Source organism: Martes martes (assembly GCF_963455335.1).
Source record: "Martes martes genome assembly, chromosome: 7".
In the NCBI taxonomy this organism is placed as follows: domain Eukaryota; kingdom Metazoa; phylum Chordata; class Mammalia; order Carnivora; family Mustelidae; genus Martes; species Martes martes.
The window spans coordinates 21,268,550-21,291,041 of NC_137894.1; the positions used below are offsets into that span (position 1 = coordinate 21,268,550).

At 42.2% G+C, this 22,492-nt stretch overlaps 1 protein-coding gene across 1 annotated transcript in view; it reads left to right on the forward strand.

Annotated features, from left to right (window-relative positions):
* Nucleotides 1–22,492, forward strand: part of CHRNA7 (cholinergic receptor nicotinic alpha 7 subunit) — a gene marked incomplete at both ends in the record, with an annotated part of 119,395 nt that overhangs the window by 43,016 nt on the left and 53,887 nt on the right. The window contains 1 exon segment of the mRNA XM_080809189.1: nucleotides 7,460–7,504. Within this exon segment, the coding sequence (XP_080665315.1) occupies nucleotides 7,460–7,504 (45 nt within the window).

Below are 22,492 nucleotides of genomic sequence, written 5' to 3' on the forward strand. Positions count from 1 at the left end.
GTCTACATAGCTTGTAAGTAACACAGCCAGGTCTGCCTGTGATGTCTGGACTTTTCAGTTGTACTCCCATGTCACAGACCATGAGCACCTCCAAAAGGAGAACAGAGATGCAGTAGGGCTCTGCACCATGAGAGGGCCGGGTTTTAGGTATGAGATACAGAAATTCTTAATGAATGCAGGCCCTTTATCAGTGGCTCTTAAACTTTAAAGCTTTCAGGACCCCCTTTACTCTCATAAAAGTTATGGGAATTCCCCCCAATTTTTCTTATGTGAGTTATATTTATCAATATTTACCATATTAGAAATGGAAATTAAGAAAACAGTTTAAGTTCATTAATTATTTAAAATTATAATAAACCCATGCCATGTTAATGTGACCAGTATTTTTCTAAAAAAGTAAATACATTTACCCAAGCAAAATAATTTTAGTGAGAAGGGTGGCACTGTTTTATATTTTGCCAATCTCCTTAATGCCAAGCTTAATAGAAGACAGCTGGATTCTCTTATCTGCTTCTGTATTCAGTCAGTTGGTGATGTCATATGCCATAGGCTCCCTGCAAAGCTCTGCTCAGTGCTCATGAGGAAATGAGGGGGAAATAGCCTAATAACTTCTAATGATTATGAAAAGTTTTTCACTGATTCTCCAAAGCATCTCAGAACCTCAGAGGTTTCCAGACCATATTTTGAGAACTCCTGTACAAAACAAATACCAAAGGGAACCACTTTTCATTAACATCACCAAGGTGCTCACTGTTCTGACATTGGGAGCAGAGTCTCCTGGTGGCTCAAACACAGGTGTTGGGATAAAGAGGCAAGGGGGTGGATCTCAGCTTCAACACTGGGCTGAGGGATGTGGGGCCAGGAGCTTCTTTTGTTTCACAGTTGATGTTTTTATGCACCCCTTCCCTCTGGATTATAAAGGTAGATATAGGCTCACCTGAAAATATTTGAGCAGAACAGAGACATAGTAGGTTAAATTTGGGAGCCTTCCCATAATCCCCATTATTAAATGAGAATAATAATAGTACTGACTTTGCTGGGTTGTTGTCACAGACTGAATGAGTTAAAAAAAAAAAAAAAGTGTGTGCGTGAGTGTGTGCACACACGACATTTCGAAGAACGCAAATGTCTCCGGAAGATTTAACTATGGTATTTTCAGATGTCTCTTACTGATATTCTCTGTGGTGAAAATCATGTGCTTGTTCATCTTTTGCTCATTTTTCTGTTGGATCGTCTGCCTTATTCTTACTGATTTATAAGAGTTTATTTCTTATTCTAGATATGAGGGGGGTGTGTGTGTGTGTGTGTGTGTGTGTGTGTTTGTCAGATCTACTATCTTGCTGACTTAGGGAAAATCACAGGCTCTCAGTTCATTATTCTGTAGAACTAGGACAAAAATATGGTTGGTGTAAAATTAAATTAGATAAAAGAAGTAATCCTTGGTATAAACTAGAGACTACACAAATAGGAATTTATGTTATCCAGCAATTTCCCTGCAAACGAGAATTTAGACACAGTGAGATGTATTGTTATCTACTTTTTCTTAGCTTCTATACAAAAGCAAAGAAAAAGTGTTGGGAGATTTGCAAAATGATGTTGAATAATGTTGCTGTGCAACTTCTAGAAGAATAATTGCTCTATGAAATACAAGATAGCACATCACACATGATCAGAACTGGTGTACTCAAAGCAGGTACATGCTCATTCTGGGAGATTGTTTTAAAAAGCATGAATGCTTAAATCAAAGTGCCTTTTTTTAAAATTTTATTTATTTATTTGACAGAATGAGAGAGATCACAAGTAGGCACAGAGACAGGCAGAGAGAGAGAGAGGAGGAAGCAGGCTCCCTGCTGAGCAGGACACAGGGCTCAATCCCAGGACCCTGGGATCACGACCTGAGCCGAAGGCAGAGGCTTAACCCACTGAGCCACTCAGGAGCCCCAATCAAAGTTTACTTTTAAAAGAAAACAGCACTCCCTTTATTGAAGTATAAGTGACGTACAGAAACTTTATTATATATTTATTATTTATTTATTTCTGTGATAACATATAACACAAGATCTACCCTTTTAATAGATTCTTAAGTATATAATATAGTATTGTTACGCATAGGCTCCATGCCTCACCAGAAATCTCTAGGAATTGTTTATCTTGCAGAGCTGAACCTTGGTTCCCCTGGCCTAAAACCTCATATTCCCCTTTCAGCCACCATTCCATTCTGTGCTTCTCTGTGCTCAACTATTTGTCGATTCCTCATATAGGTGGATCCATGTGGTATTTGCTTTTTTGTGTCTGGCTTATTTCACTTAGGATAGTGCCCTCCTTGTTCATCTGTGCTCTCACAAATAGCAGAATTTCCTTATTTTACACTGTTGGTGGGAATGCAAGTTGGTGCAGCCACGTTGGAAAACTGTGGAGATTCCTTAAGAAATTAAAAATAGAGCTTCCTATGACCCTGCAATTGCACTATTGGGTATTTACCAAAGATACAGATGTAGTGAAAAGAAGGGCCATCTGTACTCCAATGTTCATAGCAGCAATGGCCACGGTCGCCAAACTGTGGAAAAGTCTAGATGCCCTTCAACGGATGAATGGATAAGGAAGATGTGGTCCATATATACAATGGAATATTACACCTCCACCAGAAAGGATGAATACCCAACTTTTGCATCAACATGGACGGGACTGGAGGAGATTATGCTGAGTGAAATAAGTCAAGCAGAGAGAGTCAATTATCATATGGTTTCACTTACTTGAGGAGCACAAGGAATGACATGGGGGACATTAGGAGAAGGCAAGGAAAAGTGGATTAGGGGACATTGGAGGGGGAGATGAACCATGAGAGACTGTGGACTCTGAGAAACAAACTGAGGGTTTTGAAGGGGCAGGGGGCGAGGGGTTAGGTGAGCCTGGTGGTGGGTATTAAGGAGGGCAAGTATTGCATGGAGCACTGGGTGTGGTGCATGAACAATGAGTCTTGGAACACTGAAAAAATAAAATTAAATTTAAAAAAATAAATAAAGAAGAATTTCCATATTTTTTAAGGCTGAATAATATTCCGAAGTGCTCAGAATAAAACAAATAACACACAAAACCAATGAGGCATTAGACTAGTTGGCTTTGGGGTTGCTTTGCCACAAGGGCCTCCTGTGATTCTATGGCAACCACAGGTCCTGTCTCCTCCTGTGTCATCCCAGGGTCAGGAACGAGTATGGGTCTTGTAGGAGAGCTGTGTGGTGAGGGCAGCTGCACAGAGACAGCCACTGGCACTGAGTCATATGTCACAGTTTGCAGGATGCTCTCCCTGCCTCTTCTACTCTAGAAGGTGGTCAGGGCAACTGTTATCTCCTTGTTTCCTAGGACAGAAAATTGAAACCCACAGAAACTGAGTGCCTGAGAGGGGAGGGCTGAGATTGGAGCCTGGAGGGTCTTCTGCTGGTATGGGGTCTGCCCCTCCACGCTGTCCTGCAGGGCTGGATCAGGACAGGGATGACCAGGTGGCCGCCTGAGGGTCTGGAATCACTGAAACCCATGTTCAGATTCTGTGCTGCTTGCTGGTTATTTATTCAGAGACCCTGGGGCCAGGGTTTGGGACTCCGGTTTGGAGATATCATTCCCCCTCCCTGCAGGAATCCCAGTGTTTGACCAGTGTGCCACCCAGCTCATGAGGAAAGAGATTATTGAAAGCAGCTTCATCAGCTAATTCAGGATTTAAACAAGCTCAAGAGCAGTGCAGAAGGCTGATGGCTTTGCTGTCAGTGGAGGATGTTTACATGAGAAGGAAGGAAGCTTCTCTCCTGGGTTGAATAAGTATAGCTTCTGGGCAATGAGAGTAGAGCCCCTGCATTCCCTGCCAGGAACATCCAAATGCCCGAGGCCAGAGAGGCATCTGGGAGCCACAGCTCCATCTGCCAACTTTCTAAACCAAAGCCTCGGTCTCCGTGCCCAGTTCTCCGCATCACCTCAGCATGGGCAGCAATGCAAACCCTGAGGCATGATAGTTGAATGCAGGCTGAAGTTCTGCCCTGGGCCCTCTTGCAGAAGGCTCAGGAAGCAGGGCACTGTGGGTATCCTGGGGGTGGCAAGAAGGAAGGGCTAGAGGCTGGCGTGGGCACGAGGGTATGTAGGAGATCTGGCCACTGTAGATTGCACAGGCCCTCGGTCACCTCAGCTGCACCTTTGGAGGGCCACTGAGGGATGTCATTGTCCTCTGCGGGCAGGTGGCTGAGTTTCTGTGTTTCTAAGTCCAGGAGCTGGTTGCCAGGTGCTTTCTGAACTAGGCTGGATTCTTATAGGCTGTAATCTCTCTTATGTCTCTGCTCAGTGCTCCTCATTCTCCTTTGCCAAGCTGAGGTCCTGAGCTGAGTTGCTGGCTCTATGCTGGAGCCGCTGTTGAGTCAGGAGGCAGCCTCAATCCAGGGCAGGAGAAAGGAGGAGGGTAAGGAGAGGGCAGGTCCTGGGAGGTGAGGAGGAGTGAGGTCTTGAAGGGCAAATGATACAGGTAATGTCATAAGGGAGTCATGTCTTTTGGTCTTCCAGTATCATAGGGTGTCAAAAGGAAGGCTCATCCTTGGGACTCCACCCCTGTCATTCTCTCTGAAGGCACCCTGTTCCTTTTCTGTCACCTTTTGTAATTATATCATTCTTGAGTTGTCTAATCCCACTCCTGACTCACATTTCACCTTCTACGAGCTCAAGAATGATGTTCAGTTCCTACTGTCTATGTCCGAATGGCAATGAGACAGGAAGTGCTCTGCAAACATTTGTTGAATGAGTGAATGAATGAATAAATGAATGGACACTTGGCTGGACGGCGGCTTGTAGAAAAGGCTGTGTACTACACTAAGAACCTTAGACTTCATTCTTTCAGCAGTGCAGCTGGATAAGGGCAGAGAGCCCCATCTGTAGCTGAGTAGAGGTCAGTGTGTGGTGGGGTACTGTCTTCATCAGCTTGGGCTCCTATAACAAAAATATCACAGACTGGGTGGCTTAAAGAACACACAATTATTTCTTACAGGTGAGGATGCTGGGAAATCCAAGATCAGTGCTCTGGTCGATCTGGTGTCTGGTGCGAACCTGCTTCGTGGTTCATAGACAGCCGTTTTCTCCCCTGTGTCCTCACAGGGCCGAAGGGGTGAGGGGGCTCTCTGGGGTCTGTATTGTAAAGCACTGATCCCATTCACGGAGGCTCTGCTCTCATGACCTAATCTTCCAAAGGTCCCACCTCCACATGTCATCACAGTGGGAGTTAAGTTTGAACATGGGAATTTCCGGGGGACGCAAACATTCAGTGTGTGAAGGAGAGGGGGCACTGCACCTGGGGGTGGGAAAGAGGTAGGACATCTTGTCGCTGTGCAGACTGAGAAAGCTGAGAGACACAGCCAGCGGGTGGCCCTGGGATGGAAGCAGGAGAAAGAGACCCACTCTGGGAATGCACACAGCAGCCTCCTTGCTGATCTGCGGGCTGGTCCCCGGAGTCTCCGCAGAGGGCTCCCCTACCTGGCATCGTTGTGCTCTCCGGCGGTGGCTGGCTGCTGCTCAGTGTTGATTACAGTTTGAAATGCCGGCACTTCAGTCCCATGCTGCTACACACCACAGAAATGCTGTTTCACTCTAATGAGGTTTCAGTTAGAATGTTGGAAAGAAGAAAGCCTTTTAATTAGATTGGTAGTAATTGAGCTCCCAAACCACAGAAGGTTTTTTCTCAGAAGCTGAAGACACAGATGCAATTAAAAGAAGGAAAGTCACCCAAATGGAACACTGGCTAATTTTAAGTCCATTAAAAACAACAACTCCTTAATAAGTTGACGCAATGGATATATGTCCTAAAAGAGTGCACTGATGCTTTCAAATAATATTGGAGATTGACCCGGAACGAGAATTTTCTTGCGGTGCAAATACATGGCTCTATCGGGGACCATTTGCTCAGTACAGAATACTGAGAGACGTCAGCTACATAACTTTTTCCACCAAAAAGACGCTGCCATGTTTTATTTTGGAAAATAGGATGTATTTTTGCTTTAACCAAACTGACAGCATTTTCTGGACACAGCTGCAACCTGAGACTTTACTAGGGTGTTGTTGCCTGTCCCTTCCCAAGCAGCTCTGTTCTTTCTTTGGGACTCACATACCTCCCTGCCTGCCAAGTTCACCTCTCAAAGTTGCTCAGGGTGTGAGCTGCTGAGCCAGGGGCATTGGTGCATCAAAGAATCTTTGCCAAATCCTTACCTGTTCAACACATTTTTATTTTAATGGGAAACAACATTTATTTCTCATTTGCATCCCAGCCCTCTGACCACACCCCAGCAGATGCCATGTTCTTTCTGCTGTTGGGTCTGTTTTTGTGTATGCCATCAGTTAACGGGCCAGGTAAATCCTGGTGGAGGAACTCACAGTCTCAGCTTCTAGGCACATCTACTTGGGGGCATTGCTTAATACTTTCTCCTAAAGAGAGTGGCAGTTGCCAATTTACAGAGTCATTTAGGTGGGAATTGGGTGCTAAGTTCTGCACAACACCATCGCAGTAGAACTATTGCATGAAACTTGCTCATTAGCCTGCACACATTGGTATTTGCTGGGCCATGTTGGGCTTGGCCAGCTGTGATAAGATGATGCTTGCATCCCAGTTGGAAAGTTTGATATTGCCTAGAATCTTCTTTAGACGTCCTGTGCTGGGGCAAAGCCATGGTTGGTACACTATCCCAAGCTCTGCTTAGAGCACAGACTTGGCACCCTGCCGGATCCCATCCTAAGGTGGTTTGGAAATGTGGGAAAAGGGGGCTTTGAGTCAGAGATCCTAGTTTGATTAGCTCCTTCTGAGAGTCATCTTGCCTTTCTGAAACTTGGTTTGCTCATTAGGACAGAATTTACCTTGTAGGTGTGTGTCAGGGGCCAGGCATCCTTCTTGGTAGCTAGAAGATGAGAGAAAAGGTAGGCAGATCCACAGGGACCAGGCAGAAATGTGACCCACGCAGCACCATTGGCATACAGCGTGTCCGCTGCCATAGGGTCATACTCCCTTTCCTGCGGGAGGGAAGCACGAGATATTGATATTTGTTTAAAACTGTATACATTCTGGTAATAATTGACTTTAAAGAATTGGAATTTGTACCCAATTTTATTTTCTTAAGCATATTAATTAATGTAAAGGGTACAAAAGGAGAATAAGCAAATCATTAGCATGTGTCATCTCTGGATGATGGGGCTGGGGGGTTCTAATTTTCTTCTTTATACTTCTTCATATTTTGTAAGTGCTCTATAATGTACATAATTTCAGGATAAAGAGAAAAGCTTAACTCTGGGGAAATGCTGCTTGTGTGTATTTGGAAGCACTCAATGCCTCCTAATTTCCACACACTCCAGCAGTCTCAGCAGTCCGATTCCTGCATGAATAACAGCATCATTCCCTCTTTTGTAAACCATATAAACCATATTTACGGTTCTTTCTTTTTCTTTGAAGGATGAGAAGAACCAAGTTTTAACCACCAACATTTGGCTGCAGATGGTAAGTCGAGACAATGGCAGTCCTCCCCTGCGGGTCTTCCTGCTCACGCTTCCCAGCAGCCAGTGCTTGAAATGCAGGGGAAGCAGAGGACCCCTGAGAAAAGCCAGGGCAGTCCTCCCTCACTGCACACATGCCAGTGTGTGTGAACTAGAATGCCCACTCTGGGGTTTCTCATTGCATCCTGCAATGAGTGCGTGCTTGTGTTTCTCTATAGGGTGATTTGAGGGACATTTTAAAACCACTTCATGCAAAACAAATAATAAGATTAAGATCTGCATTGTCTGTAAGGTGTCTGTAACCTGCACTAACTGGACCCCAGGGCTCAGGGACACCTGCCTCCCTCACCTCGCCATGCCCCCTGGATGCACATATTGGAATCCTAAGGAGTTGCCTCAGCCAGAGGCCTCCACACTTAGTGCTCCAGTGGCCCCTGCAAACATTTGGAAGCGCTGTATTCCATTCATAGATTTTTAACTTGACATCTAAAATTCTCACGTAAATTTAATGAATTGCAAATGATGTCTCTTCCAGCAAATTGTAAATATTGACATTTGAAAGTAAAACTGTTAGTCTCTATTTTAGGTGGAATCTAAATGCCATAATAATTTGATATCCATATCATTCACTTAAGAAATATATAAACGAGGCCTTCTTTAACTGCCAGATATTTCACACAGTCCCTGTCTTCTTTGCACTGGCACTGCAATTCTAATTTTCACACAGAATTTTATCCTAACATAATATAATTTTGTGTTTGCAGGTCTTTTATTAATCACTCTGTCTTCGTTCTCTTAAATATAAATATTTACATAAAAAACTATTCTTTTAGACAATATGTTAATTTTTTTTCTTCTAGATTGATTTAGGTTTACAATGATTATTGGTACTTAATTCATCAAGGTGACATTCATCTCTCTACCAAAGATGGGTTTTTGTTTTAAATTAATTCATGTACTCATGGATGACTATTTTTTATTATCAGAAATGAGACACTGATGCAGATTTCACCGTCAATTCTATGACTTTAAGAAATAGATATAATAATGTGTCATTCATAATGAAAGACATTTCGTTACAGCAATGTTAATCAGTTCCTTGAACTTCTTCCAGATGACATGCCAAAGGCAATATAGTTTTATCAGGATGTATCAGCTGACAACTTGATTAATTTCTCATTCACTTTTGTTGAAAGCAAGGAATTAAAGGAATTAAAACCCACCAAAGATCATTTGAAAGTTTTTGTCACCCAAGTTTTAATGCATAGATACTGACACTTTGAATTGACCTGTTCCTTCTTGAGCCACTGTCCCAAGATAGGAGCTGAGGTAAGGGAAATATGCCTTTCTTTGTAAGGAGAAATGAGAGAAGTAAACTTGGGGAAAGGGGTACTCCCAGGTGGTTCTTGGGCAGGTGAGTTTTAGTGGGAATGCATGTGGAAGTTGAGGGAAAGAAAACGGATTCATGCGAAGCCATCTGCTATGTGTCCCACAAGTAAGCTTCGCTCTACATGAGATCCCTCAAAGAACCTTTTAGAGATTTCACTGCAGGATTTAAAGCAACATTCTTGAGTGAGCACATCCTACCTCAAAGCCTGTGCACACCTGCTCCAGCTTCCCTCCTTTTATCATGCGCACAGGGTCAATGCTCCCCTTAGAGAAGGGCTCTCCATCCTGGGAAGGGATTCCCTCTCCTGGTACCTGCTGAGAACCTTGCTTTCATAGTCCTCCCTGTTGCCTCTAACATCATAATAGTGTCTGCAGGTCATTCTCAGCATACAGGCAGAGCTCAGTTTGTCCCCATTAACCCCTCCAGTGACTCTGGTTTCCTCTTCGCTTTTACAGGAATGTTCCTCCAAGTGGTGCCTCCCTTGGCCCAGACTGTCCCCAGCCTCTTCCCATGAGTTCTCAGTTAAACTCACCCTGGCCTGGCTTGGGGTGAACAAACCACTAACCCCAGTTTGCTGAATGCTATATACTATGAATAACAATTTTCCCCACTTTTTTTTGATGAAAATTTTCAAAAATTTCAAGCTCAGTCAAGTCACAGCAAGTCTGTCCTCACCTCTTAGACTCTGTAATTAGCACTTCGTAATATTCATATTTGGCCCTCTATCCATCTTCCTATAGATCTAGCTTCTTTTTAAATTCTGTTTAAAGTGGAAGAGCGGACAGTGGTCACCTTCACTCATGTGTTTCATGCAGCTCTTTGACTAGGGTGTCTTTCAAGGCAAAATTTTAGGTTCAGTGCAATGCCTGGATCCTAAGTGTACTGGTCAGTGAATTGCCAGGCATGCTTTCAGCTCTTCGGTCCCACCCTCCTCAGGAAGCAGAACTTTGCCATCATCCAGGGTGGTATCTTGTGCCCCTTACCTGTCAATACCTGCCCTGTCCCCCTACTCCCCACCAGGCGTAGAATACCATTGTTTTATCTTTTCCAGGGATTGATTTTTTTTTCCCCCTCTTATCTTAATGGGTCTCTCAGGGCATTTGGTAGAGTTGATTGGTCCCTCTTCCTTAAATCTTTCTTCATTTAGTGTCTGGATACCTCTCCTTAGGTTTTTCTCCTAATTCACTCAGACTCCTAAGTTCCCTCTGCTGTCTCTTCATGTCTGTCCAGCCATTCCTTGTCTCAGGGGTTGGAGGATCCAGTATCCTGGCTTAAGGAACCATTCAGGAGCCTACAGCACCAACCCAACTTCCTCCCTGGTGTCCCCATGTGGGCCCCCAGTAGGCTCTTAACCCTAGTGTATTCCAGACCATCCCTTCTTTTCCTTTCACACTTGCCACCTCCATAGTGAAGAGAAGCAAAAATCTTTCTCTACCCATTAAGGTCCTTCCAGTTGGACTAACATTGAGTTTACATGAGACAGATTAACAGGAGAAAACAAAGTTTTGTTATGTGCACATGGAGGCCCAATAATGGCATTGAGACCTACAGAAATGACCAAGACAGATACTTTTAAGCTTCTTAGACAAAGAGATAATAAATTTGTGAGGAATTGACAGGACGAAGACCCTTGGCTTTGGGAGTTTTAATTAGTAAGGAATCCTGAAAGAAATTTGGACTGTGCTGAGAAATTAGCAAAAAGTAACAAAGATTGTTTCTACAGCCTTCTTGGCTCTAAATTTTCCTATCTCTGGTGATAAGGATGTCTCTTTAGCTCCTGGTCCAGGGAGGGTACTTTCATGGGAGAAATTTATTTCCTGCTTTCAGGGGGACAGAGGAGGGTCTGAGTATCCTTCTTGCACAGGCCTTTTCAGGTAACTTTTATTTAAAATAATCAGTATGATGGGCATTAAGGAGGGCATGTGATATAATGAGCACTGGGTGTTATATACAACTAATGAATCATTGAACACTACATCAAAAACTAATGATGTACTATATGTTGGATAATTGAATGTAAATTAATAAAATAAAATAATCAGTATGACAAAGTGGAACATTTTGGGCAGCCTGCCCTTGGCCCCTAGAGTAGCTGTCTCCATTTGGGATAAATGGTAGCTCCATTGTCTTCATTTACTCAGAGCAGAAGCCTCAGAGTCACCCTTAACTCTTGTTTTTCACACCCACATCTGATCTGGCAGTTTGACCTTCAAAACAGATCCAATTCCTACCACCGCAAGTCAACCCCATTGCTTCTACCCTGGTCTAATCCATCATCCTCTCTCACCCATGTTATTGTGGAGACTCCTAGCCCAACTTTGTGTGTCAGTCCTTAACTCCCCTAGTGATATCTGTTCTCAATATACCAATCAGTATGATCCCAATAAGCCACAAGCCTCATTGACCCAGATCTTTCCAGAGACTCCTGTCTCACCAGTGACAAGCTGAGGTCCTTGAGGTATTCTCTGACTCTGTCGGCCTGGCCCTTGCTTCTGCCACATCCCCCCCGGCCCTCTTTTCTTGCTGTGCTCCCTTCCCTGCTTGATGCCCTGCACACGTTACCCAAGCACACACCCACCTCAGGGCCTTTGTACTTGCTCCCTCTGCCTGGAAGTTTCTTTCCCCAAGAACCACTTCTTTTCTCCCTCGCTTATTACTAGTCTCTTCCTGAAAATCACCTTTCCAGTGAGATCTTCCCTGAGTCCCTGGCTACTGTCTCAAACCCTCCCCTGCTACCCCAGCTCACTCCATTCTCCTTACCTGGTGCCTTTGTTTGGGCTGCTATAAGAAAATACCATAAACTGGGTGGCTATACACAACAGATATTTATTTCTCACAGTTCTGAATGCTGGAAGTCTGAGATCATGGTGCCACTAGCCATGGTTGGGTTCTATTAGGGCCCTCTTTTGAGTTACATTTGTGTTGTGTTCTCACATGGTTGAGAGAGAGCTAGCCAGCCATTGGCCTCTTTGTATAAGGGCACAATCTCATTTGGGAGGCCTTCTTCCATATGATCTAACTACCTGCTAAAGGCCCCTTCTCTGACATCTTCACATTGGAATTAGGGCTCAGCATAGCAATTTGAGGGAAGCATGCGTTCCATAAGGCCATTTCATTTTGTTTCTAGAGCCCTTGTCCCATCCTTTGTTTATTTGTTCTCTGGCTCTCAGTCTCCCTCCCACAACTGGAATGTACAATGGGAGGGCTGGACTCAGTTGGGTTTATTCACTACTGTACCCCCAGCAGGCACTGAATAATTTTTGTGGAACGAATGAAACAAAAAACTCAACCTAGGAACCTAGGAAGGGCTAAGATACCACGATCCAAAATAGAGCCAACTCCAAATAACATCTGAACACTGTAGTGTAAGGTTGAAGCTCTGGAAATTCTGGGAGATAATGCAAATGCTTCCTTTTTAGCATAAAACCAGAATTGCCCATGTCCTCTATGGTACAGTCCTGCTCTTGCCATTTTTGTATATAGAGAGAAACGCCTAATATGTTCACTGCGTGTGAGGTCACAGACAGCTCTGTCTTCTTGATGCCTACATTCCTTATCCCACAGTAAGCAAATGATCTTCAGTGACATATATGACTTGGCAAATGTTTTTTTCAAAGTTGTTGTTTTCCAGGAAAATATTATTTTGCCAGATTATTACTTATTACATTGAGTTCAGGGGCTCCATAAATAAACATGCTTGCTTTGGAGGATGTCGCTGGAGACTTCTAAATTTCTCTCAAGCACAGCTTGTTTCTAATTAATTCTCGCACTTGCAGAATTGTCTGCAACTTCATTTGTTCTAAAACTCACCTTATCTCACTTATCTATTTAACAAATCTTTTTTGAGCACCTGTTATGAGGAAGGCATTGAACTGGGTCCTGTGAGGGAGACCCAGAAGTAGATGAGACCCAGCTTTTTCTCTTAAGCCATTTATAATCAGGCTGTGCAATTTACATTCTACCAAAAAGGTTAAAATATTGTGACCAAGTGAGTCCCTAGAGATATGGCAAGAGGCAGGCTGGTGGTGGGGACAGTGGAGTTCGCGGGTGGGAAAAATCTCTGCTTTACAGAAATGGACTGTTTTGTTTCCTTTTTAACATCTTAATTTTATTATTATTATTTTTTTCAGTGTTCCAAGATTCATTGTTTATCACCACAACCAGTGCTTCATGCAATATGTGCCCTCCTTAATACCCATGGCCAGGTTCACCCATCCCCCACCCTCTCCCCTCCCAGACCCTCAGTTTGTTTCTCAGATTCCACAGTCTCTCATGCTTTTTCTTTCCCTTGATTTACCCCAATTCAGTTTTCCTTTCCTTCTCCTAATGTCTAATGTGAAGATCAGAGAGCAGAAGACCAGGGTAGAAATATGGACAGGAGGGTACAGAAAAATCAAGGAAATTGCCTTCAGCAAATTTTCTTTCCCAGAGCTTCGTGTTGCTGAAGTGCTGTTCTGAAAACCTGAATCTGCATGATCTTTTCCCCCGGGGGTATTTGAACTCTGAGGTCAATATTCGGCGAATGAGAGATTTTCTATACAGTCTGAATAGAAGGATGGAAAAGTAAAATAAATAAATTAGTTAGATTTTCTTGTGAGTTACAGTTGGTGACTGTGTTTTCCTTTTTTCCCCTCACCCTTGATTTGGCAGGAATTTCCAGTTATTTAGATAACCTGAAGGAAGAGAAAGTTGCTGTTCTGTTTACCTCTTCTTATTCCTAGGAGGAAGCGCTTGGGGTATTTTTTCTATAGAGTAGTTTTATCATTTTGGGGAGCCTGTCAGATATAATCTGATTAAATCTATGAGAAGAAATAGAAGAACCATTTCGGTTTCTGAAGAGAAATCCAAAGACTTGCCTGTGCTTTTCAAAAGAGTCTGGCCTCTGATCTCGGAATTTTGACCATTCTTCTGGCTCTACATTCCCCATCCTTTTTATGTTCTCTATTTTGTACTTCCTGATTCTAATTATGGAATGAATAGCATTCACATTGTAGAATGTTAGGTTGTAAACCATGTTTATTTCTAAAACGTTTACCTTTTTAATTTCTGTTTTCTCTACCACTTCATCTGTGATACGTAGAAATGCCGCACATCACGTTCACACACAAGCCAGCCAATGCCTTGCTTAGGGCCCTCATAACAACCCACAGTTAATGACGATTTCAATCGTGATGTCATACCGAGAGAAAAAAGTGCCAGGGGCAGGAGGAAGGAGGAGACCCACTTTCTTCATCTGAGATCAAAACAGCTGACTGGAAGAATTTTCAAAATACACATGTATGGAGTTTTCTGACACCAAGTACATGCTCTTTCACACTTACAGTCAGTTCTCTGATTCTCTGGACACAGACTGGGTGTCCAGCCTTTCAGTTCTATTCTGATCCTCTCTACCTGGAGTTAGCGTCAGATCCTACAAGTCAAGGTCTCAGTCCCACAAGACTAACCCCAAAGCATGCCAGCCACAATGTGGGTGTCCAGGATACTCATACTTCTGTCCAGCTGAGTTCAAATTCAGAAAAGCTCATGGAACTCAAGAAAACACTTACATTTACTGATTTATTATAAAGAATACTGGTCAGGAACAAGTGAATGGAAGAGAGGCATAGGGCAAGGTATGGGGGAGGCACAGAGCTTTTCTGCCCTCTGTGGGCTACTGTCCTGGCACCTGTTCACCAACCCAGAAGCTCTGAATTTTGTTCAAGGGTTTTTATAATCCATTCTTCATTCTCTCTCCTCTGCCTGGATATTAAGTTTGGATGGGGCTGAAAATTCCCACCCGGGAGTCAAAGCTTGGTCTGTCTGATGACCAGCTGCATCCTGGCTACCTGAGGTGATCTAGGAGTCCCACCTTAAGTCACCTCACCTCCTTAGAATAATCTTAGGTGGGCTCAGATATATGAATAACAAGAGACATTCCTATCCTCAGGGAATAACCAAGGTTTTAGAAACCCTGTGCCAAGAACCTGGGACATAGACCAAATATGTTTCTTATTATACCAGACGTACTTTCTCTTCTCTCTTGCTCTCCTACTATAAATATTTTCATGCATGTGCATGCACACACAATTAAAAAGTTTCCTATGGGCTCAAGGCAAACGCTAATGAGGCCAGTTCTCAGATGCATGGAAGAACTGGGGTTCCTATGGTGTGTTTCACATCCAGGGCCCCTTCCTCCCTTGTATGTCCCTGTAACAACCCTACATAATCATACCTTGAAGATGTAATGAGAAGGGATCCCACAGGAACAGGAAGAGAAGGAAAAGCAGAGATTCTTCCAGATGATCTGGGAGTAATTATCTGACACTAACCCCAGGTAAAGAGGATCAGAATTGAACTGAATGGCTGGACACCTGGTTCCTGTCCAGAGAATCAAGAACTGGTTGTTGGTGTGAAAGATTTGGTTTTGGAAAACGCCATACGTATGTTTTGGTTTTTTTTTTTAAGATTTTATTTATTTATTTGACAGAGATCACAAGTAGGCAGAGAGGCAGGCAGAGAGAGAGGAAGGGAAGCAGATTCCCTGCTGAGCGGAGAGCTGATGCAGGGCCTGATCCCAAGGCCCTGGCTTCATTACCTGAGCCGAAGGCAGAGGCTTTAACCCACTGAGCCACCCAGGCACCCCACATATGTGTTTTGAGAATTCTTTGAGTCAACTGTTTTGATCCCAGATGAAGAACGTGGCCTTCGTTTCTAGGTTGACATTTATTATCAGGTACCCAATATGCCAGACACTGTTTGTCAGAAGATTTTGTGCAGGACCTCTGCCTTCCAGGGACCTACTTTCTGAGTGGGGAGTGAGTGCTTCGAGAGGATAAAAAACCTCTTTCTGGAACATGATTGCTTACAAGCCCTTTTACATATTTGGTCTTCAGAAATGTTCATGGAAACCTTTGGGGTCCTAGGCTCTGATCCTGCTCCCAGGGTACACAGAGCCAAGGTTCCTGCTACAGCTTCCTGTGCCCAGTTGATGGTGCCTCTATATCTTTGGGTAAAGCTTGGTTCTTACATCTGTCTTGTCCTGTAGTATCTTGTGAAATGGAGGAGTCCCTATTTGCTTTTTTTGTTTTTTTTTTTTTGTAAGCCATCATTATTTGTCACATTCCTGCTAGGGCCATGTGACTGACCTGCTACTGTACACATTTCATCCTCACAGCACCGTCCTGCCCTGCGAGGCAGGGCACCTGTGAGGAAGCCACAGCTCAGAGAGGGAGGTTTACCTTGTGAAAAAAAACAAATTGCAACCAAGTAAGGTTGAAGATCTAATTGGCTTAATTAAATGATCAATTCGTGAGTTGGGCGGCACCCTACCCAGCAAGTAGAGAGGAATGAACTCCCAGGAGTTGCCCAAAATGGAAAGTTTTTATAGGATGGAGGGCAGGGCAAGAAAGTTACAAGCAAGAGAAAAGAAAGAATTGTTTCAGACAAGGTCACTTTCCCTTAGAGGGAAGGGCAGGGGGTCTTATCAAGTGGATCACCTCGTCTTCCACTGGAGGATAAAGAGGGGCATTTGACAGTTGACCTCACTGATGCTGATCATAAAATTCCAGACTGGCCCTTTAAGGCTTAAATCTCTGGAGTTGATTGAAACTGCAGTTAAGTATTAAGCCCCAGTTTGGTGACTTGGCCAAGTAACTTGGGGCCTGTGTTTTTTTGTTTAACAACTTGCTTGAGCTCACACAGCTGGCTCTGCCACAGGCTTGGTGAAAACCTGGGTCTGCCTAATTTCCACCTCTCCCTGCAGCCCACCTTTCCTGTCCTGTAGGTAGGGGAGATCCAGCTTGGCTTCCAAGTGAGCAGATGAGATGCACCTTCTGGGATGATGATGAGCCCACCTCCTTGTGGTGGGAAGTCTGCCAGTGCAGAGACATTTGCTTAGAAGAACCGGCCCTGGTAGCCTACTGATCACTCTTTTTTTTTTTTTTTAATTAACATATAATGTATTATTTGCCCCAGGGGTACAGGTCTGTGGATCATCAGCTTACACATTTCACAGGAGTCACCAGAGCACATACCCTCCCCAATGTCCACAATGCAGCCACCCTATCCCTACCCTCCTACCCTCCAGTGACCCTCAGTTTGTTTCATGAGATTAAGAGTCTCTTATGGTTTATGCCCCTCCCAATCCCATCTTGTTTCATTTTTTCCTTACTTAACCCCCAAACCACCCACCTTGCCTCTCAAATTCCTCATATCAGAGAGATCATATGATACTTGTCTTTCTCTGATTGACTTATTTCACTCAGCATAATACTTTCTAGTTCCATCCATGTCGTTGCAAATGGCAAGATTTCGTTTCTTTTGATGGCTGCATAGTATTCCATTGTATATATGTATATACTACATCTTCTTTATCCATTCATCTGTTGATGGACATCTAGGTTCTTTCCATAGTTTGGCTATTGTGGACATTGCTTCTATAAACATTCGGGGACACATGTCCCTTCAGATCACTACATTTGTATCTTTGGGGTAAATAACCAGTAGTGCGATTGCTGGGTCATAGGGTAGCTCTATTTTCAACTTTTTGAGGAAACTCCATACTGTTTTCCAGAGTGGCTGCGCCAACCTGCATTCCCACCAATAGTGTAGGAGGGTTCCTCTTTCTCCACATCCTCGCCAACATCTGTCATTTCCTGACTTGTTAATTTTAGCCATGCTGACTGGTGTGAGTTGGTATCTCACTGTGGTTTTGATTTGTATTTCCCTGATGCTGAGTGATGTGGAGCACATTTTCATGTGTCTATTGTCCATCTGGAAGTATTCTTTGCAGAATTGTCTGTTTATGTCTTTTGCCCATTTCTTGATTGGATTATTTGTTCTTTGGGTGTTGAGTTTGATAAGTTCTTTCTAGATTTTAGATACTAGCTCTTTATCTTATATGTCATTTGCAAATATCTTCTCCTGTTCTGTCAGTTGTTTTTTAGTCTTGTTGCCTGTTTCCTTTGCTATGCAAAAGCTTTTGATCTTGATGAAGTCCTTGCGTTTGGCAATGTTTCTTGGAAGAAGTTGCTGTGGCTGAGGTAAAGAGGTTGCTGCCTGTGTTCTCCTCAAGGATTTTGATGGATTCCTGCCTCACATTGAGGTCTTTCATCAACTTTGAGTGTATTTTTGTGTGTGGTATACGGAAATGGTCCAGTTTCATTTTTCTGCATGTGGCTTTCCAATTTTCCCAACACCATTTGTTGAAGAGACTGTCTTTTTTCCATTGGACATTCTTTCCTGCTTTGTTGAAGATTAGTTGACCATAGAGTTGAGGGTCTATTTCTGGGCTCTCTATTCTGTTCCATTGATCTATGTGTCTGTTTTTGTGCCTATACCATACTGTCTTGAAAATGACAGCTTTGTAATAGAGCTTGAAGTCTGGGATTCTGATGTCACCAACTTTGGCTTTCTTTTTCAACATTCCTCTGGCTATTCGAGGTCTTTTCTGGTTCCATATAACTTTTAGGATTGTTTGTTCCATTTCTTTGGAAAAAATGGATGGGATTTTAATAGGGATTGCCTTAAGTGTGTAGATTGCTTTAGGTAGACTAGGCATTTTCACAATATATATTCTTCCAATCCATGAGCATGGAACATTTTTCAATTTCTTTGTGTGTTCCTCAATTTCTATCATGAGTAATTTATAGTTCTCTGAGTACAGGTTCATTGCCCCTTTGGTTAAGTTTATTCCTAGGTGTCTTATGGTTTTGGGTGCAATTGTAAATGAGATTGACTACTTAATTTCTCTTTCTTCTATCTTGCTGTTGGTGTGTAGAAATGCAATTGATTTCTGTGCATTGATTTTATATCCTGACACGTTGCTGAATTCTTGTATGAAGTCTAGATTTGGAGTGGATTCTTTTGGGTTTTCCACATAAAGTATCTTATCATCTACAAAGAGTGAGAATTTGACAACTTCTTTGCTGATTTGGATGCCTTTAATTTCTTTTTATTTTCTGATTGCTGAGGCTAGGACTTATAGTACTATGTGGAAGAGCATTGGTGATAGTGGACATCCCTGTTGTGTTCCTGACCTTAAGAGAAAAGCTGTCAGGTTTTCCCCATTGAGAATGATACTCACTGTGGGTTTTTCATAGATGGCTTTGATGGTATTGAGGTATGTAGCCTCTATCCCTACACTTTGAAGAGTTTTGATGAAGAAAGGGTGCTGTACTTTGTCAAATGCTTTTTCAGCATCTATTGAGAGTATCATATGGTTCTTATTCTTTCTTTTATTAATGTGTTGTGTCACATTGATTTGTGGATGTTGAACCAACCTTGCAGTCCTTGAATAAATCCCACTTGGTCGTGGTGAATAATCCTTTTAATGTACTGTTGAATCCTATTGGCTAGTATTTTGGTGAGAATTTTCGCATCTGTGTTCATCAAGGATATTGGTCTGTAATTCTCTTTTTTGATGGGATCCTTGTCTGGTTTTGGGATCAAGGTGATGCTGGCCTCATTAAAATTAGTTTAGAAGTTTTCCTTCCATTTCTAGTTTTTGGAATAGTTTTGGAAGAATAGCTATCATTTTTTCTTTAAATGTTGGGTAGAATTCTCCTGGGAAGCTGTCTGGCACTCTGGCCCTCAGCCCTTGTTTGTTTGGAGACTTGTTTGTTTGTTTGTTTGAGAGAGAGAGAGAGAGCACGAGAATGAGGAGGGTCAGAGGGAGAAGCAGACTCCCTGCCAAGCAGGGAGCCTGATGTGGGACTCGATCCCAGGACTCCAGGATCATGACCTGAGCCAAGGCAGCCACCCAACCAACTGAGCTACGCAAGTGTCCCTGTTGGGAGATTTTTGATGATTGCTTCAGTCTCCTTACTGGTTATGAGTCTGTTCAGGTTTTCTGTTTTCCTAGTTCAGTTTTAGTAGTTTATACATCTCTAGGAATGCATCCATTTCAAATTGCCAAATTTGCTGACATATAGTTGCTCATAATATGTTCTTATAATTGTTTGTATTTCTTTGATGTTAGTTGTGATCTCTTCTCTTTCATTCATGATTTTATTGATTTGGGTCCTTTCTCTTTTCTTTTTGATAGGTCTGGCCAGGAGTTTATCAATCTTAATAATTCAATGAACCAGCTCCTAGTTTCATTGATTTGTTCTACTGTTCTTTTGGTTTCTATTTGATTGATTTCTGCTCTAATATTCATTATTTTTCTTCTGCTGTGTTTAGGCTTTCTTTGCTGTTCTTTCTCCAGCTCCTTTAGGTGTAGGGTTAGGTTGTGTACTTGAGACCTTTCTTATTTCTTGAGAAAGGCTTGTATTGCTGTATGCTTTCCTCTCAGGACCGCCTTTGCTGTGTCCCAAAGATTTTGAACATTTGTGTTTTTATTTTCACTTGTTTCCATGAATATTTTTCAGTTCTTCTTTAATTTCCTGGTTGACTCATTCATTCTTTAGTAAGATGTTCTTTAACCTCCATGTATTTGAGTTCTTTTCAACTTTCCTCTTGTGATTGAGTTAAGTTTCAGATCATTGTGGTCTGAAAATATGCAGGGAATGATTCCAGTCTTTTGGTATGGGTTGAGACCTGATCTGTGACCCAGGATGTGATCTATTCTGGAGAATGTTCCATGTGCACTAGAGAAGAATGTGTATTCTGTTGATTTGAGATGGAATGTTCTGAATATATCTGTGATGTTCATCTGGTCCAGTGTGTCATTTAAAGCCTTTATTTCCTTGTTGATCTTTTGCTTAGATGATCTGTCCATTTCGGTAAGGGGTGTGTTAAAGTCCCCTACTATTATTGTATTATTGTCGTGTTTGTTTGATTTTGTTATTAATTGGTTTATATAATTGACTGCTCCCACGTTAGGGGCATGGATATCTAAAAATTTTTAGATCTTGTTGTTGGACAGACCCTTTAAGTATGATATAGTGTCCTTCCTCATCTCTTATTATAATCTTTGGCTTAAAGTCTAACCTATCTTATAAAAGGATTACCACCCCAGCTTCATTTTAATGTCTGTTAAAATGGTGAATTGTTTCCCACCCCTTCCACCCCCTTGTTTTCCACCGCTTTAAATCTGGAAATGTTTTTGGGTCTAAAATGAGTTTCTTGTAAACAGCATATCTATGGGTCTTGTCTTTTTATCCATTTGATACCCTGTGTCTTTAGCCCATTTACATTCAGGGTAACTATTGAGAGATATGAATTTAGTGCCATTGTATTGCTTGTAAGGTGACTGTAACTGTATATTGTCTTTGTTCCTTTCTGATCTGTTACTTTTAGGTCCTCTCTTTGCTTAGACGACCCCTTTTAATATTTCCTGTAGGGGCTGGTTTAGTGTTTGCAAATTCTCTTAATTTTTGTTTATCCTGGAAACTTTTTATCTCTCCTTCTATTTTCAATGGCAACCTAGCTGGTTATAGTATTCTTGGCTGCATATTTTTCTCATTTAGTGCTCTGAATATATCATGCCAGTCCTTTCTGGCCTTCCAGGCCTCTGGTCTGCTACCAGCCTAATATTTCTACAATTGTATATTACAGACTTCTTGTCCCAAGCTGCTTTCAGGATTTTCTCTTTGTCACTGAGACTTGTAAGTTTTATTATTAGATGATGGGGAGTGGATTTTGAGGGGGGTTCTCTGTGCCTCCTGGATTTTGATGCTTGTTCCTATTGCCATATTAGGGAAATTCTCTGCTACTCTCTCTCTTTCTCTTCTTCTGAGATCCCAGTCATTCCAATATTGTTTTGTCTTATGGTATCACTTATCTTTTGAAGTCTCCCCTCATGGTCCAGTAGTTGTTTGTCTCTCTTTTGCCTAGCTTCTTTATTCTCCAGTATTTGGTTTTCTATAACACTAATTCTATCTTCTGCCTCATATATCTGAGCAGTAAGAGCCTCCATTTTTTATTGTACTTCATTAATAGTTTTTTTGATATCAACTTTGTTAGACTTTAGTTCTTTTATCTCTCCAGAAAGGAATCTTATTTCTCCAGAAAGGGTTTCTCTAATATCTTCCATGCTTTTTTCGAGCCCAGCTAGCACCTTGATAATCGTCATTCTGAACTCTAGTTCTGACATATTGCTAATGTCCATATTGATTAGATCCCTAGCTGTTGTTACTGTCTCTAGTTCTCCTCCTCCTCCTCCTCCTCCTCCTCCTTCTCCTCCTTCTTCTTTTTTTGGGGGGGGGTGAATTTTTCTGCTTGTCATTTTATCCAGATAAGAATAGAAGAATGAGAGAACAAAATACTGAGAATAGTGACAAAGACCCCAGAAAAATAAGATGCTAACCAAATCAGAAGAGACACGAAACCAGGGGGAGAAGAAAAGGGGTAAAATTAAAAAATAAAAAATAAATAAAATTATATGTATATATTAGACTGGTGAATAGAACAGAGCCACCCACTTAATTTTGGGTGTATTTTGGTCTCTTAGAAGAAACTACCTCCCAAAACTTTAAAGAAAGAAAAACTTAAATATATATGAATATAAGGGTAAACACGATGAAGGGATGGAATATGACTATACAGATGAAAATTAAAAAAGCTTTTAAAAAACGAATTGATAAGAAGTTATTTGGAAAAAGAAAAAAAAGAGAAAATGTGATCAGACTGGAGACTAGAACAAATCTATGTACTAGATTTAGGGTATATTTTGATCTGTTA